Consider the following 17,703-nt stretch of genomic DNA (forward strand, 5'->3'; position numbering starts at 1 on the left):
ATGAACAGAAATCTGTTTCGCCTGGTCACGTTGACGCGACGAGCCGCAGGTCTGAATCATCATGCAATATCAGTGTCACGACACGTGAAGGTTTCCAGGTCCAGATCCAGTTCCAGGCCAGCCTTGAGATGGATGCACTCTGAGTCGAAGGGTGGCGAGTATTCTGCTGCCAGCGGTGCGGTGGAAGAGGGCGCCGCGGAGATGCATATGGTGCATGAAGAGAAGCCACCGGTACGAGAGGAAGAGAGCCCACCGCCGCCGAGCTGGAATGGCTCGGTACCCTCCTCTGTGGTAGAAGATGGAGCCTCAGAACTGGTGGACAAAGAAGCAGGATCCTCGACAAGTTTAACGGAAAAGCACAGTAATGAGTATCTTGAGCGGAAAACATTGAAAATGCGGAACGGCCAGTCTCTCACCCGACACGCAGCTCCAGATTGCGTCAACAAGCCCATCAATCCCGTCCAGCGCCTATTGACAATCCGATGTGATCACCCCGAGCTTGTGGTAGGTCACATCCGCTTCTTCTTTACCAAATTTTAACTGAACCAGCCTAGGCGAGAGAAGATGTACTGGCCGCTGTGAAGAAATTCCAGCTTTCTCCAGACCAGCGGGTCACATGGGAAGGCTTTGCTGAACCCCAAGCCATCGTGTTCCTTTTCACTCCCAGCTTTGCTACTATGCTTCAAAACGATGCATCACTGGTCGGGGATATTGTGCAGACTATGAATCAGCAAGTCTCGCCGAAACGGGCAAAAGCCCTTTACACTCACATAGTCGTGGCATGCGTTGATGGCATATCTCCACGTAAGTCTCTCCCAGATTCATTATGACTAGCCTGCAACACTCTCTGTTTCGACTGCTTGTATGCTCCTCACTTTGTCTTGAAATTGAAACTGACATCAAATTTTGAACAGCTCCAGAGATGATATCATGCGCTAGAGACCGGATCTCACAAGAAGGATTCTCGGTACTGCATGGCCCGTTGGCGGATACACTTTCGCCTCTCTGGGCATCAGACGCTCACCGCTTGTTATCAGACAGCCCGACAAGCCCCTCGATACAATCCAGCATCACTTTTCGCCCAGATCCGGATGATCTACCGCAGGTCACCTTACCACTTGCCAACACTCTCTTCAAAACCGGCCGACGATCCATGCTGAATGTATCAGAATGGAGACTCGGCACACAGGATGATGACTTCAAATGCTGCAAATCGCATGAAAGAACCAACGTAAATGTCAAGCTATACCATCATCTGATGGGGAGCTTGCCCGAGGTTTACATCCCTGCGATCCCTTTGACCCCTGCTCGGCAAATCAAGAATGGACTCGGTAACATTGTGCGCACGCTCGACTTTTGCAATGGCATCGAGGAAAAAGTTGGGCCAGCTTCTCAAGAGTTGGAGCCCACCGTCACAGAATTCTTGGAGGTGTTCAAAAAAGAACCAACACATATTGGTGTATGGGCCCTGGTCATTCCTGAAAAGGCGAAACATGACCCGAATTCCTCGAGCCTGCTGGTGGAGTGGGATTCCGTAAAGGCAAGATGGAAACCCGACTCGGATGCCGATGCGACACACTTTGGCTATGTAGCGTACTGGATCAGCAAAGGCGCTACGTTTTGTCGTGTTTGTGAGTATCTATCGCATTGCTCCTTCTCGTGTCGTGTTACTCATACAGACTAGTAAGTGGAGGTGGTGGCTGGGGAGCAAAGCAAGGCCTGCTCTCTCTTGATCCCCAGAAGACGTATGACGAGATCCCTGAGGCCCGATTTGACTTCTCCTATGGAAGTATGGAAGAGCAGCAAGCTTCAGCCCTTGGAAACGTCGCTCAAGAGGGTTCATTCGTCCAGTTCTTTGCCGCTCATCCTAGCCGCCCTCAATCCACTCAAGAATTCTCAAACGGCCCTGCGACGCGAAGTAGCATTATTTTTGGAAGTGTTCCCAGCACCGTGGATGACATTACTTCTGCCCAACCATTTGCCAATGTTCCGGAAGGAAAACAACTTTACGATCTCAGGCTCGGGCAGTTCGGATTCGTCTCGGAGTCGGGCTTGTTTATCCATCACGGCTCCAGGAATGTGAATGCCGCTCTAGCACAAGATGCGTCAGTTGGCCCGGGCCTGGGTGAGCACTTTACGAAAATCGACCTTCCTTATTCGTACCTGCGTATGGACTTTGCCGGAACAGCAGTTCAACGACGGATCGATTCAGGGCCAGGTCCCATACCAATCCGAAGAGTCGCGGTATGAGAAAGGCTTTCACATACACCTCTCTACCCTTTGGAGCGGGAAAGGGTCACGAACAAGTCAACCCAGACCCACAGCGAGGGGTTTTCAATAGCCAAAGCTGCACGTTCCGGGGCGGAGAAAGACCCAGGACGCCCTTCTTAGAGGATCATTGAAATAATACAAGGATGACGAAAACATGGGAGGGAAGGCGGAATGCCTGATGCTGTTGTAACCTCTGCAACGACCCTTCATATTGGGCTTTCAACAAACGCGCCACGTAGAGGTTTGTATCGAAAGTACGTAGTTAAACGTCTAGTATGCTCAATGTGGTCATTCGTAGATGTATTTGAGCTTCTCAAGGACAGACATACATAATTTATAAAACTATATATTGTACGATAGTGTAAGGAAACTTCAAAAAAGTAGGAGGCTATCAGCAGAAATGATATATCGGACGAGCTATCGTATTCTATAACTTTCGATGTGAATAATTTCTCCATTGTACATGCTCAATTTTCGTTAGCTTCGTGATTTATATGGCTGGATGTCACGTGATAAGCCTAGGTATTGGCGTCTCTAGCTCGCTCGCGTGGTCAGAAGAAGTCAAGACCTCTGGACAAACAACGCGAATAGCAACCTTGATTTCATCCTCAACTTCAATTCAACTTGGAAAACCCGCACAATGGATCGCGCACTCGATGAGATCGTCGCCGAACGCCAGGTAAGACTCGGAATACCTCACTCAGCCTTTTGCGCGCGCAAAGGCCGCCTATGACCAGGCTCCAGCTAATACAGCGTAGAGAGGTGGTGGCCGTTCCCGTGGAGGACGCCGTGGAGGCCCCAGAAACGTACGCAGTGAACGCAACGACTATCCTCGTGATGGCGTAAGAAAGGTACGCTCTCGTCAGCCCGTGGAGCTCAAAGACAGCTAACAAATACTCACAGGTGCATACACCTCCTTCTCCTCCTCAATCCTCTTACATATGAACATAAACGTATCGATATACTCCTCAGCTTCCGCACGCGAACATAATGCTTGGTGCCCCGGATTGGCTCAGAGAAGTACATACTTGAACACATCAGCTAACCCAGGCCTCCTCCTTGACGCAGTCGACTTGGGAAGATAGTAGGAATATTGACTCGTAATCCTCCGCTTCATTCTGGAATGAGCTATTTTTTGCTGATATGGTGCAGAGAATGGGTTCACGATAAGTTTGACAACGATAGTATGAAGGTCCTCACTCTTATGGCGGACTTGCGCTCATGAACACCCCAGCCGGACGCCGACCAAATCGCCCTGATAGAAGATACACGCCGGACCCTGTCTAGTATGAAATACTTGGCTGCTGCTCATATTCAGTTGCTGACCTATCCAGTGATGCTGTGTCTTCTAAGCTTCGGGTTGAAAATCTACACTACGATTTGTTGGAGGAGGACTTGGAGGTAAGAATCGACGGGGAGATTACATTATCGACACACGCTGACTCGGGCAGGATCTATTCAACACCATCGGTCCCGTCATAAATCTTACGCTCACCTACGACCGTGCTGGCCGTTCAGAAGGTGTCGCATATGTCACCTACGAAACCGCATCCGATGCCAAGAAGGCAATCCGGGAGTTTGACGGAGCGAACGCAAAGGGTATGACCAATACACACACTGGCTTCCACACAATCTAATGCCTCCCAGGACAGCCCATACGTTTGATCCCAGTCCCGTCAGGCCCCTCCAGTCGGCGAGGACCCCCACCACAGTCCCGCTCTCTGTTCGAACGCATGGGTGCGCCAAAGAGATCCCGCTCTGATTCTCCAATCCGCCATTCTGATGTCAGACGTCCCCCGCCCAGCAACGTAGATCGCTACGTTCCTGGAGGTACTCGCAGCCGCTCCCGCAGTCCTCGCCCCCGCAGAAGAGATGGTCGACGACCCGGTGCCAGACGTGAGAGAGGAGAGAGAACTGGAGCAGTTCGTGGTGGTGGAGAGCGTCTTGCCCGTGATGGAAGGCCCAAGAAAACTCAGGAGGAGCTCGATGCAGAGATGGAGGACTACTTTGGTGGAGGATCGAAGGATAACGTAGATCCTGGACCAGCTGCTGCCGCCACTACGGGTGATGACATCGATATGATTGAATAGGTGAATGTCGGATGGGGCTCTTGTAGGATTATGCATGGGTTGCGTATTAGTACGCAACTATGGACGGCCAGATGGTCGTGTTGACTAGACCTTTTGCGGCCTCAGAATAAAAGCAGAGATGGTTCTCCCTTTAACCCACCTCCAAGACTTCGGCAAAGCCAGTTTATTTTCGCTCTATACCAAGTTTCTTTGCTCTACCGAGCCCTGCTAATCAACGAGTACATGCAAGCGATGTTCGTTTAGCCATGTATATTGTTTCGCTAACAGTGGGCTAGAAGTTGGTGTCATGGGTCAATTGTACTCTGCTCTGCTTGCTTGCTTGATTGGCTGGCTGGCTTGTTTTTTTTTTTTTTTTTTTTTTTTTTTTTCCTTGATCTGGTTTGTTTACTTTGATTTTGATTTGGTTTGGTTTGGTTTGTTTTGTTTTATTTGGATGGGAGTTATCGGACCGTGAAAAATGTCACCGCAAAGCGAGTAGGTAGATCACGCCTGGGTATGAGTCAACTGACTGACTGTTAGGTGCAAGGCCGTTTTGTTCGGGACTAACCGTGGTTACGAGAAGGGATCCACCGACTGCGAGGGCGATGGTGGTAAGTAGCGGTAGCTAGCTTTACATAGGTAGTAGTACCGGTATCTCTCGCAGGCGCGTTCGACACGCTACTCTGGAACGGGCCGGGCCGCCAGAGGCTCGGTCGGAGTGGAGTTGTCGAGACGAGCTAACCAAGCCAACCTGCTCTCTTCGATCTCAGCTCGGGGGGGGGGAGAGAGAGAGAGAGAGAGAGACTATACGGAGCTTCCGATATGTGTATCTGGTACGGCCGACGGCCTTCCTTTAGGCCCGTGTACGGAGTAAGGAAGAGCCGCGCTTTGCAAGTCTGCTCTTGAGGAGATGGATGCGGGAGTGGAAGATGTTTTATCTCTTTCCCCTCCATGCTCTGCAAGATTCCCACGAATAATGATGAGTGTCATCCGTTGCTCTTGTCGGCTCGGTGTGCTTGCTGTCCTGGTATTCATTCCATCGTGGTGTTTGTATATGCTGATGGATCATCCGAGTGCTTGAGAGAGGGCTGTGGACCCAAGCAAAGCCTGAGGGAGGAGCATCAGGTCTGATTCTGCCATTTCGAGCTGTAACTACCTACCTAACTGCCTTTCCTTTCGGTGGCAAGGCCTGGGGATTCCCGTGTTTGGCTTTGCTGGCTAGCAGTGGTTGAGAATGCAGGGAGGGGTTTTCGCTGGCGCTTGTTCTGGATTTAGGCGTCTGAGCGAGTCGGCATCTCCTGCTAGATACGAAGCCATTTTCTCCTTCAGCCCTATTTCTGTGTCTTTGATGGCTGGCTAGGCATCGGTATGCAGGTTAGGTTCTGGGTATCTTACTAGTCCTTTTGTTTGCGTTGCTATGTAATAGCTGCTTCGAAGAAGTGTTCGCCTTTGCAAATTGGATGCTCGATAGGAAGAATATTCCAAGCAACGTATCTGGTGTCTGCCTTTGGAATTCTAATCTGAAGTAGGTAGATTGGGTTGAGCTGTCTGGCCGGGCCCTAAGGTACTGGCCACCAACACGCAGAACGGACATTCCTACTGCAGACATTGGAAGGGGTACGACCACTGTTTCGCCTCCTTCTGTGCAAATGATCTACAGCTATTTCTCGTCTTATGTCCTTGCTATTCTTTCTACCTTTCTTTACCCTATGAAACATCCTGGCGTTGCTATAGCCTGTTAGAATTCCCTGAAACTCAAGCTCAGTAAGAGATAAACACCGTTTCCAGGTCACTGTCCTCACTATCACAATCCCCTGTATCTACATCCGGTGGCTCATCTACTCTCGACTCATTCGCTGCGGCCTCTCCATGAATCTTCACGGCCGCTTCCAGGAGCGCCTGAATCGGGGCGGATCTATAGCTCGCGGCAAGACCCAGAGCCGTGTTGCCATAACGAGTGCAGATTCCCGGGTCGGCGCCCCAGCCAAGCAAGAGTTTCACAGCCGCCGCGTGTCCATTCTCTACAGCCTCCATCAGCGGCGTCCAGCCATCCCAGCTCTTCGCGTTGATGTCGCTTCCCTTGTCGTAGAGTAGGCGGAGAACGTTCAAGTTGCCGCTCCGGGCCGCTCGGTAGAACGGGGTGGTCTTGGAATCAGATCGTGCATAGATGGATGCGCCTGCGTTCAGCAGGAACCGGACCATTTCCTCGTCCCCGTTCTCGGCGGCCAGGTGGAGGGGCGTTTGGCCTCTGTCTCCCGTAGGCAGATCGACGTCTGCTCCTCGGTTGAGGAGCGCTTTTGCGATTTGGACTTGGCTTCCGCTAGCGGCGGCACCGAGGCAGGTGAAGCCATTGGGGAAGACGAGGTTGACGTTGGACAGCAACGGGAGCATAGCATCGACGATTGGCCGTAGCCCGTGTCTGATGGCGAAGCATAATGGTGAGTGGGTGCTCGATTTATCATCCGGCTTTAGCATCAGGATCATTGCCTGCCAGTGAGTGAATATGTTTGGTTGGGTTTCAGAGTTTAGGAACCATTGCAGTCGTGGCACCATGCGAGCAGCAAATGCCTCACGGGTCATATTGCTCATGCGAAGGTGATAGTGCCAGTACAATGTTGCATATTCCAGTAAAGAAAAGGTCTTCAATTCTCGATTCAAATGTTTCGTAGGACTGGCTAAGCCCGCAGAAAGAGGCTCATTGAAATCCGAAAAAGATAGGTATTGGACGCATATTTCAGCAGCCAGAGCATGGGCTTCTTCCTCGTCTATATGGAGATCTTTGAGCGGTCCGGCGGCTATTTTTCTTCCGCACAGATACTCTTGTATAGAGAAGTGACTGAATTGGACAATGACGTCGCCACCTTCGTGCTCGAGGGCAATTAGTTGGGAGATGGGCTCAGTAACGTCTTCGTGATCTATTGGAACCCCGTCAAGGTCTAAGGATTTGTCTTCCGGCCCGATCGCAACGATCTCGGCCAACTCGGAAGCAGTGAGCGGCTCAGCGCAGCAAACGAGCCATTGTAATATGCGCTTGATATCTTGGACCTGCGTGGGATACTGCTCCAGTGTTGATTCCAAAACGCTTTCGTAGATTGCTGTTAATCCGTCGGGGAGAGTCTGCAAGGTCATCCTGATCGCCTTGTCTGTCTTCAATGTTGAGATCATATCCAGTTGCAACCTTGCCTGGAGAAATCTGAACAAGTCAGTACCATTTTAACAATTTCAGGGGCAAACTGACGTTCCGGCACGGTCAGTTATGGTACGTTCGATAACAGTCGCCAGCTCTGGGTCTCGGAGCTTGATCTCCCGGGACAAAATCCTGGCTTGGACCTCAGATCGTACATAGCCTTCGACATCTGCGCGTGAATTCTTCTCCAAGGTCAACTGTGAATACTCCGTTCCCGATGGCGCTAAAATGCGTTGGATGGATTTGTCTTCCCGACTTGTCAAAATGATCTTAACGGCGGGGTCACCTATATTGTTATTTGACGGTTTGGGGGACAATCCCAACATGTCTTTCAAAGCATGGGCAATAGCCGCCTTATCAGAGGCCTCGTCCAGTGCATCAACGGCAACGAAGGTTTGATCAAACTCCTTAAAAAATACCTTCACGAGGGAGGCGTATTCGGAAGTATTCAGTACACGCTCTGAGTCCTTTGTTTTCTCCCTGTATAACTTTTGCGCGTATTGGAAGCAATTTTCTGACTGGTAAACCATTTGCGTGGCAAGAGACATCAAGAATGACCTTGATGCCAGATTTTGCTGAACTCGATGGTCACAGAAAAAGTATAGAATGGCAGTTGATGGTGATCTGAACGAATCTCGAAGATGCTCTATGATCGTTGAGCTGGCAATCAATCAGTACACCGAAGATTTCGCAGGGACGGGTCCAGAACTTACCAGAGGACTGTTTTACCTGACCCAGCTACACCAAAATTAGGTCTATCTATGCAAGATGGATGTGGAGATCAACTTACGAGCTCCAGTTATCCAAAATAACCCATTTCCGTTTCGAGTCCATGATTTGAAAGTCGTAGATTCCAGGAACCATGTACCGGTTCCTTGATGTCGGACCTGAAGAGCGCTCTGAAGACTTTCTGACGCATTCCATTCGGTCAAAGTACACAGCCAGTCCGTAACTTTCGTGAAGTCATCCCGAGAAATCTGAACTTTCAGTCCCGTAGATATATCTGTCACTTCATTGAGCATCGCAGCCTGTCCCTTTTCAATGCGGCGAAGTGCCAATCTGGAAATGTGAATAAAACCCCTGCGCTTTTGAAGTAACCGGCTACTTACGCAGAATCGTTATCAATAGCAGAAGATATGAGCCCCCGAATCCGGCCGAGTCTCTGGAGAGCGTCTCTCGTTTCCCTCTCCTTGAAAGGCCACACTAGCTTGCGCCCAAAATTTCGGAGGTCTTTACCATGAACCTGCTCGCAAGCATCTAGGGATCGTTTGATTCCTACCAGCAACGCGTGACATTCTTTGAAAGTCCCGAGCTTCTCAAGGGAATGCAGTGCGTCAGTTGGAGAAGCTGGCGACTCTACCAACGTCTGCAGGTGGCCAAGAACGCAATTCAATCCAGCACTTTCGGAGAGCAGGTCTCGCATCTCAGCAGGCGCTCGTGCGACCTTTGATAGGAAGCCATAGCCTGCAACTAGGATATCGCCGCTGAATTGGACGAGCTGGACTACGGAAGCTGTGAGACCGATGATTTCGGCCATCGAAATCGTCTATGCGACGCGAGACTGTGAGACAACAAAAAGGAAAAAGGAAAAAAGAAATGGACACGATGGGGGTCGCAAGCCCCGTTAAGTATCCCAACCGCCCATGCATATGTAATCAGACGAGTTGTTACTGGAACCAGTTTTCAATGGGCCGTCAACCGAGAGGCGTTGATCGCTGTCCTTCGTCGGCTAGCTGGGGCCTTGTGGCGGAGTCGCTTCGCCCTCTCTCACCTCTCACAGCATCTGGTCTGCATGTTATACCATGCAAAACTGCAAGGTGGTGGTAATGCTCCAGTTGCGAACAAAAGCAATTCAGGGTTCATGTGGTGTTATGAAATATATATCAATATATATCAAAATATATAAAAATATATATAAATATATATAAATATATATAAATATATATAAATATATATAAATATATATAAATATATATAAATATATATAAAATATATATATATATATATATCTATATGCACACACATATGTTAGCGGCACAGCTTTGTGGCGGGATACATGTTCTTCGCTTTCAGACTATCATCTGCACCTGAAGTGAGGCGAATCTTCCATAGAGGTGCCACCGTTACAGTTAATGTGAAGGGCATGGATACGATCATTGCCCGGATACTCGCCTTGTATCCGGCGGCCTCCGTACTAATGAGCGACTGAGAAATGATGGATGTTTGAAACGCAGAATACGACAAAAACAACAGTAGTCGCGTTCACCTCCTTCGAAAATCCGGGGACGTTGCTGGAAGTAAACCAGAGAAGAACGTATAAAGCTGGGGTGCAGAGAAGAAGCCACACTCCACTTGTAAGACTCTATATAGTGCCTTTTGCGAGGACTGTGAGTAGAATGGTGTCGAAGAGCGGAGCAAGACAGAGGATGAACATCACTACTGTCCGGCCGTCCTCGGAGAATAAAGAAGCTCCACTGGCAATCGCCATGGAGGCATTCTCCAGCCCTCCGACTGGGAGAGGCAAAAGTGTTACTGTAAGACAGGTAATCCTCATATCTTGAATGGTGAGAGGGAGAAGTGTCCACTGATGTTGGAGATGTTGGAACAGCCAGTTCAAAGTGCAATGATCCTTCGCGGCCTCAATAGCTTACGACCACTCGAAGTTCATTACCAGGATGGTAAGCAGCAATTCTAGGCCCATTACGAGCTCGTCAGTCATCACCACAATAGCCATGTTCTTGAGAGAGGGCGAGGCATTCAGATAAGGAAGATCTCAAAGGACTCCCCCGATATGGGCGTGAGTGAGGCCGTGGCCAATTCCATAGCTCAGGTGGCCGAAACTCGCGGCAATTCCAACCAGGGCGTATAGGAAAGCTGTAAGCGCGCCCTACTGCTAGCTTTTGCACAACATGCCAGTGGTGGAGCTCCAGCATTCAGGGGCGATTCCTGCTTTAGGGGTGTCCATCAAGAAACGAGGAATTGTAAAGCCCATAGAGCCCGTACATCGCGCCGAAGAGGGCTATTGCTATAGATTGAATGCTCGAGGGCAGCTGGCTGCACCGCACTTAAAAAGACTACTATTAGGAATAGAGTGCTAGAGAGACAATTACTTGCATCGTATTTGGAAAGAGGCTACTATTAAAAGTAGTATACCGTGAAGTTCGGAAAATTCACCCCGCAGCTTGCAGCCGGCCTGAAGCGTTTACATCTTTCCTACATGATTTCAAAGTTTTATTGTATTCTGTAAAAGTGAAGCAGCATTAATGCTACGAATATTATACCGCGGAGTCCGCAAGAATAATCTCGAAGCTTGCAGAGGGCCGTAAAACTTCGCTTGCGGCGGGGCTGAAGCTTAATCTTATGTTATACGTATTATATCGTAAAGTTCGGGAAACTCGATCAGGTCTTCTTTACATAATTGTAAAGTGTATTTCCTCTAAAAGTGATGTGGCGTTGATGTTAAAAGCCTCGGAAAGCAAGCCGTATACGCGACCGTTGCGAAGCGAGGTCCCCTGGCCCCGGAGCTTGCAGAGGGCCGAGAGGGCCGGCAGGGCCGGCAGGGAAAAAACCTCGTACTTAATTACACATCAAGAAGAAAACAGATCGGTTTCGAGCGAGTTCTCCTCTTTTCATCCGGTGTGTACTCACAACGTCGGATAATGCAGAGAAGCCCGAGACCTGATATCCCTCCGTCTACCGCAACCAATACGTGTATATACCTATCCTCCGTATATATACTGTACCGGCGCTTCACCGACTTCCCGGGATGGGCTGTAGGCTAAGCTTTTCAAAGCCGAGGGAAAGCCGAAACTAGCGAGATCAAGAAGACCTCAAACCCGACGACACCTCATGCCGTACCTTCTCTCTTGTCGATAACGCACCAGGTGATTCACGACTCGGCCCCCAGCGCAATTACCAGACAGATATATACACTCATATATACACACACATACATATACATTTACAGGTGTATACATATACACGATGGTCCGTACAACGATAGCGTGCTCATGGTGCCGGTATGTATCCCGCTAGATTCCCGAACCCGACGACCTAAGGGCGTCGGATCAGCTATCCTGGCATTGGTTACTATCTATTGTCCGGACCAATAGTCTTTATCTTGTTATCTCGGAGATATTGCATCAGCCACGGCGCCGCAAGGCAAGCTTTACTAGCCTTCAAGCCCTCCGTTGCCTTCAAGCCCTCCGTTAACCTTCTTGTCTTACTTCTGCCTCGGTACTTCTCGGTACTTGCGGCGGCTATGAGGTTGAGAACTGTTCCCGACGTTACGGTCTCTGATTTCTAAGCAGGAGATCCAAAATAAAGTGTGTGCATCTGGGAGAGCCACCATGTCGTAATTGCCTCAAGAGCAACAGGCTAGAAGAGTGCCTTCTCACTGGCCCATTCGATCTTAGACGGCCAGGAAGGGAGACAACAGTGGTCACGCCCAAAACGTCTAATCCCGTCAAACCGACTGTCTCCGAAGCTCCCAAAGTCAATCATGCCATTTCAAATCCCCAGCCAGTTCCACGCATTGTTGTTCGGGAACCCTCAATACCGGGGCAGACTCCCAAAGACATCATGCTGGGAACCTCTTCTCAGATGATCATCGAAGTCGCTACAGTCTTTTGCCAGAATTTCCCAGAACTAGCTTTTCTGCATTTACCGACATATTCAGGGTCTTCGGACGGCGGAGAGAAAGATTGGGTTCACATTGCAGCAATGTTTGCCCTGTGCCATCGGCTTCTCCCGGGTCGGACACAAGCGATTCTTCTAAACGAAGCAGACTACGCTTCTTATGCTCGAGATGGACTCCGTTCCATCCTTAGCGATCCTCCCCGTTTGGTCACTGTGCAGGTCTGTATTTAGGCAGTAGCCAATACCCTTATTTCGAGCGTCTCAGGAGGAGCCTCAAAACGCTGCTCCCGAGACATGAATAAAATCGATCGTTCACTGACTTCTAGTTCTTCCACAGTCTCTTTTGATCATGTCGATGTTTGAGTGGGGTGCTGGTAATGGAGCGGGAGCTTGGATGCACAGTGGTACAGCAACTCGAATGATGCAGTCGATCGATGCCATGAAGTCGGATTCAAACCGCCATGGCAGAGATGGTGAGATACATAACAGAACTTTCTGGGCTTGCTTCGTAATGGACCGTCTGATAGTCTGTGGGAAGAGCCAACCATTGGCTCTACCGCTTGAGAAAATGGCAATCGATATGCCGATTGGCGATCAGGACTTTGCGTTCGGTGGGTCATCAAGGATCGGAAGGACTTTGGCTGCAGGTGTGCCGGTATCTCCTTCAGGAATATACACCATGAACGAATACTACTGGATCTTGATCAAAGGCTTCGATATCTGGTCCAAAATTCTAGATCTCATCATCAGCGGCGGTAGACGGCTACCAGATATGTCGAAGCCAGAAAATTGCCCTTGGGTTCGTGGATCACCCTGGAGAGTTCTATACGATAGCCTCGAAGAATGGCGAGGTCAGCAATCCGAGAGGCTTAGATATTCCGAGACTGGTATTGCTGTGCATGTTTCTCTGGGATGCGGTGAAAAGTTTGCGTTCGTGAACTTGCTTTATTACGTTAGGTACTATTATCTTCATGGACTCAGGGGGGGTTACAGGAGGGGGGGCGAAATTTATCTGACTTAGCGCAGTGTTCTATTCTTGACACGGGAATACATCCCCTTCCTACCAAACCAAGAGTCTGAACCTGAGGGGCCTGTCGATCCGCCACTTTTAGAAAGCACTGCGCCTCCAGGCTGGTGGGAGGACAGAGCAAAAGACCTCTTTGATGCTGCTGCTAGCATCACATCCATTCTCCGACAGATGGAACTGCTCAACACACCTTTCTTGACACCATTCGCCGGGTTTTGCTCGTTCTCCGCAGGAACTATGAATCTCTACTCCGCATATTTTCCAAGGATGGATTTAAACAGGAATCCGGACGCGTTCAAGAATGCCGGGCATAATTTCGAGTACCTCAACAAGTTCAAGGTCATTTGGAAAATGGGCAATGGATGGGTAGGTCAGCAATCCTGTTCTCGGCCACACACAATACTGAAACCCTCCCCCACATAGAGCCAAACCTTGAAACATACCCAAAACCTTTACCTGCGCCTAAACCAAGATCGTGCGCGATTCTTCGGGAAGACCAGGTCGGATTTTACGGCGCTAGAAGCTTCGATCCACGACTGCTCAGGAGTCCCCCCTGCTCACAGTGAAGAGGTGCCAAATGACGGACAGTGTCCAAACAAGATCGCATCACCGCATGTTGGAAATGGGCCTCATCATGCAGCTGCTTTGAGCCTACAAGAGCTCTCTAATGTAGGCTATCCATTGCCACAAGCCCAGGAGGTGCTGCCGGTGAACATGCCGATCGATGGCAGCATGCCGCAGAATGAGCTCGTAGAGCACTGGGAGTGGCCGATGTGGGGAGAGCAGCAATTTTTGCCCTTCGCAGTCGGAGGTATGCCGTTCGACTTTGCTCCAGATCAACCTCCGTATTGAGCCTCGAGGGTAGGAGATGGGAGCTGTCTCAATGCGTGATATTAGCGAGCTTGTAGCAGGCAGGTAGTGCGATTAAATAAATATGATACCAGTATAACGGACTGCCAACAGGAACTAGTCAGAGGGCGTTATTCCTATCAGAAACTTGATGCCCATATGATTTGTTGAGACATAAAAACAAGTATGCACTTACCCTTGCTGCCTCTGTTTGTATAGAGGGACACGAAATAGCGTGAAAATCGGCTAGCTATTACCAAGAGATCTCCCAGCCGAATAACGTGTGGACTGCTAAGTATTGATAAATACCATGTCGGCAGGGGTACGGGGTACCTGTCTAACCCAACAGCATCGCTGAAATACTTCTCCGTACTATGCTTCTCTTTTCGTTACGTGAAATAGTCCCTTCTTAAGTCAAGTGTAGGCTCCACATCCACCTCCACACCCCCCTTGCTTTCGACATGGTGATACTACCTACCTGCTGTACCTCTGTAAGGTGCGCACTTTACCCCTCTCTCAATGACGCCGCTTCAATCTGGCTCTCAAGCAGATTTAGTACTTTTGACATAACGGACGGATCAAATGAGTAATGGAATAGATTTAACACTCGGTTAACTGGCTAATAGGGGCTGTAATGGATTGGAAGGCGCAATTCAGATAAAGAAGTATATATACGTATATATATATATATATATATATATATTATCAAACCAAAGGCTTTACTCATTGATTAGTATCTTTTACATCGATCTCCATCTATCATCATGGAGATTCTGTGAAGTCAAAGTCAATTAAAAATCTGAATCCAAACCTGAATCGACTTCAACACGTCGGTGTTCATACTCCCAGAGGAGTAAGCGGGCTACAACCTTCAATGAATCCCAAGGCTGTCGGTATGATGCAGGATGAGGGCCTTTGGTCAGATTAAGCTTTATTACAGTGGTGATCTCCCAGAGCTGCGTAGGAGATCATCAGTATTGATCGATTGCTATGGAAGTGATCTACTCATTCCCCCACCTTAGGCCACGCTTCATGTAGAGCTTTTCTACATCGACACCTATAAATCGACACCCACTAGTTAAGTTGACACTTTTTAACAACCCACTTCGGCGCGGCCTCACAATCTATCCTATACACCACCTTCGCTTTTGTGATAATCTGTATAGCGTAGCTCTTTTGAGTACCGATAAATAAGCGAGTGGGATTTCGATGCCTGGCCGCTAGAGCGATCGACACCCTCAACCCAATTGGAATAGTGAGTGGTGACTTGTAGGTGTCGATGTACGTAGAAAATCTTTTCATGTACTTCAGAAAGGCCCCAAAAGGAGCCCCACGCTACTTTGATTGAGCCTAGCTCCATCTTGGACAGCTGACAGCGGGCATCTCCTCTAGCAAGCTACTCTCAGCTGCTTCAGATCAAAAGCTTGCTAGCCAGCTGTCACTACACAAATCAAAGCTCAAGGGCACCTGTCAGCCAAACTCACATGTTCACCTATTTTTCCTCTGTTCCAAGCAATCGATTTTGAAGATAAACCACCCTATCAAAGGAAGTGATGTAGGAGAGGGTTTTCACCCTGGAAACTGTCTCGCTTAAAATAAGGGCCACTAGCGAGCCCCTCGAGCCCCTGGCTATCTAGAGGCCGTTTCCACATGGGCCAGACTATATCCTAATACGTAGAAGAGGGAGAAGGTTCGATATTTATTCGTTTATGGCGGAGGAAGCCCATTTATAGTCTGCGCTGAGCTAGTCGGTGCTATGACCTCCCTTTTCACAGGGCCCGCTGCGAAACGCAAATTGGTATCATCATTATCATCCTTTTCTACATCATCATGATGGAATTTGAAATGAGGAATATACTAATAGTAAATAGCATTCTCCAGCGGTTTTCCTCCGCTCATTTGTATTCTATGTACCAGTGAGTCACTCTGTCTTCGCGGAATCGCGATCCGCTTGAGGATCACAATATGTTATAAATATCTTAGCTTTAATATGTAATCTTTAGTCGGCGCATCGTATTGAGTATCCAGAATTCAAACTTTTGATCCTTCTTATCCGCTGAATCAATTTGTCAATTTATCTTACTAAGAGAACCTAGACTTCAGAAAGATTTTCTGCTGACACTGATTACCAGGCCTCTGTCTACTTCTTGTTTACTTCCCGTTGTTTACTTCCAACGTCTTTCGGTTACGATAGCAATTTAGCGGCGGAAAGTCCCGCTGTTCACCCCTGTAGATAATCCATCAGTATGCTGATCCACACAAGACCCCGCCACTGATTACCCCTCCATGAATTCCAAACCTCACTTCCCAAAACACCACACTTTTCAACATCACCAAGAATTTCACCTGTCAAAAATGCTCTCAACACCCCTCAACATCCCGAAATGGTATGCGAAGCTCTCTATTCCTCGACATGACCCTCCAAGCTCCAGAGACGCTAATATACATACAATACATCCCAGGCTCGAAGAGAACTCGCACCTCCTCAAGCCCCCGGTGAACAATTACTGCGTCTACAACGACGACATGACCGTCATGGTACCATCCCGTCCCCCTCCCTCACTACCCATCGTCTCTTTACCTCCTGCGAAAAAAAGAAAAAAAGAGAGCTCCAGCTGACGAGCTGGCCCGGCTCCGGGCCCCGCAGATTGTCGGCGGCCCCAACGCCCGGACAGACTACCACATCAACACGACGCCGGAGTGGTTCTACCAGTACCGGGGCACGATGCTGCTCAAGGTCGTCGACGGCAGCGAGTTCCGGGACGTCTACATCACCGAGGGCAGCATGTTCCTCCTGCCGCCCAACACGCCGCACAACCCCGTCCGGTTCGCGAACACGGTCGGCGTGGTGTTGGAGCTGCCCCGGCCCGAGGGGAGTGTGGATACGTTAAGGTGGTACTGCCCGCGGGAGGACTGCAGGAGGGTGGTGTATGAGGAGAGCTTTCACTGTACGGATCTGGGGACGCAGATCAAGGCCGCGGTCGAGGGGTTCAAGGGGAGTGAGGAGAAGAGGAGGTGTAAGGCCTGTGGGACGATGGCGGAGAGCGCGCCGAAGGAGGGGGAGATTAGGGACCCGAATGTTTAGAGACATGCATTCGGGTGGATTCCAATGGGGGACACACGGTTAGTTGTTCACAGCAGGTCCTGGGACGTTGTATAAAATGTGTGTATAGGACCGATTGGGAGGCGGGTTGGAAGTGGATCTTGGGTAGCACAACCCATAAAGGTATACTTCAACGGTCCTGCAAGATTCTAGATGCGCCTAACGTTTGCACAATGCCTCATGCTAGCAATTCACAGGTGGCTATTTGGTTCCATCTGCGGTACGAATATATGAGCTTAAGCTGTCCAAGTCATTTTTCAACAAGCGAAGGTCGCTAAGCAAACCGAGGTTTTTGCATGGCATTTGAGGACGATGACTAGACAAGGGTTGGTAGTGCAATCTGACTATATCTTCCAGATTTAGACCATCCCTTCGCTAGTAACCAGCTCTGAAAAGTGTATCAATACGAGCTCGTAACCCCAGAATCTGCTCAGAGTGTACTTCTCCCAACTCCCTAAAGACTGAGTATCAACCATCCATCCCCTCTCCTCTCCACAGGCCCTTCTTTCCAACACAACGAGCTCATCGAAAAAGCCACTCCACGAGCCGCCCGAACTCC

General features: G+C 49.4%; 5 protein-coding genes across 5 annotated transcripts; 4 read left to right on the plus strand and 1 right to left on the minus strand.

The window, feature by feature from the left end:
* Positions 1-2,250, plus strand: L3040_008867 (uncharacterized protein; the record flags this gene model as incomplete). The annotated part of the gene is made up of 4 exons (XM_007292627.2): positions 1-504; positions 555-804; positions 915-1,631; positions 1,685-2,250. 4 exons carry the CDS (start codon positions 1-3, stop codon positions 2,248-2,250), a joined length of 2,037 nt encoding a protein of 678 aa, XP_007292689.2.
* Positions 2,251-2,911: 661 nt separating this feature from the next.
* Positions 2,912-4,361, plus strand: L3040_008868 (uncharacterized protein; the record flags this gene model as incomplete). Its single annotated transcript, XM_066155742.1, has 8 exons — positions 2,912-2,950; positions 3,030-3,122; positions 3,340-3,371; positions 3,424-3,455; positions 3,506-3,557; positions 3,606-3,672; positions 3,723-3,870; positions 3,919-4,361. The coding sequence occupies 8 exons, from the start codon at positions 2,912-2,914 to the stop codon at positions 4,359-4,361; spliced, it is 906 nt and encodes a 301-aa protein (XP_066010035.1).
* Positions 4,362-6,101: 1,740 nt separating this feature from the next.
* L3040_008869 (uncharacterized protein) lies at positions 6,102-9,064 on the minus strand (the record flags this gene model as incomplete). The annotated part of the gene is made up of 5 exons (XM_007292629.1): positions 6,102-7,533; positions 7,579-8,187; positions 8,241-8,265; positions 8,318-8,586; positions 8,637-9,064. 5 exons carry the CDS (start codon positions 9,062-9,064, stop codon positions 6,102-6,104), a joined length of 2,763 nt encoding a protein of 920 aa, XP_007292691.1.
* Positions 9,065-11,537: 2,473 nt separating this feature from the next.
* On the plus strand, positions 11,538-14,044 carry L3040_008870 (uncharacterized protein; the record flags this gene model as incomplete). Its single annotated transcript, XM_066155743.1, has 6 exons — positions 11,538-11,546; positions 11,838-11,852; positions 11,896-12,384; positions 12,503-13,122; positions 13,192-13,558; positions 13,616-14,044. 6 exons carry the CDS (start codon positions 11,538-11,540, stop codon positions 14,042-14,044), a joined length of 1,929 nt encoding a protein of 642 aa, XP_066010036.1.
* A 2,352-nt stretch (positions 14,045-16,396) lies between these two features.
* On the plus strand, positions 16,397-17,126 carry L3040_008871 (uncharacterized protein; the record flags this gene model as incomplete). Its single annotated transcript, XM_007292631.1, has 3 exons — positions 16,397-16,428; positions 16,504-16,579; positions 16,689-17,126. The coding sequence occupies 3 exons, from the start codon at positions 16,397-16,399 to the stop codon at positions 17,124-17,126; spliced, it is 546 nt and encodes a 181-aa protein (XP_007292693.1).
* Between the last annotated feature and the right edge of the window lie 577 nt (positions 17,127-17,703).

Source organism: Drepanopeziza brunnea (assembly GCF_022702325.1).
Source record: "Drepanopeziza brunnea f. sp. 'multigermtubi' strain 214-2 chromosome Unknown ctg19, whole genome shotgun sequence".
Classification (NCBI taxonomy): domain Eukaryota; kingdom Fungi; phylum Ascomycota; class Leotiomycetes; order Helotiales; family Drepanopezizaceae; genus Drepanopeziza; species Drepanopeziza brunnea.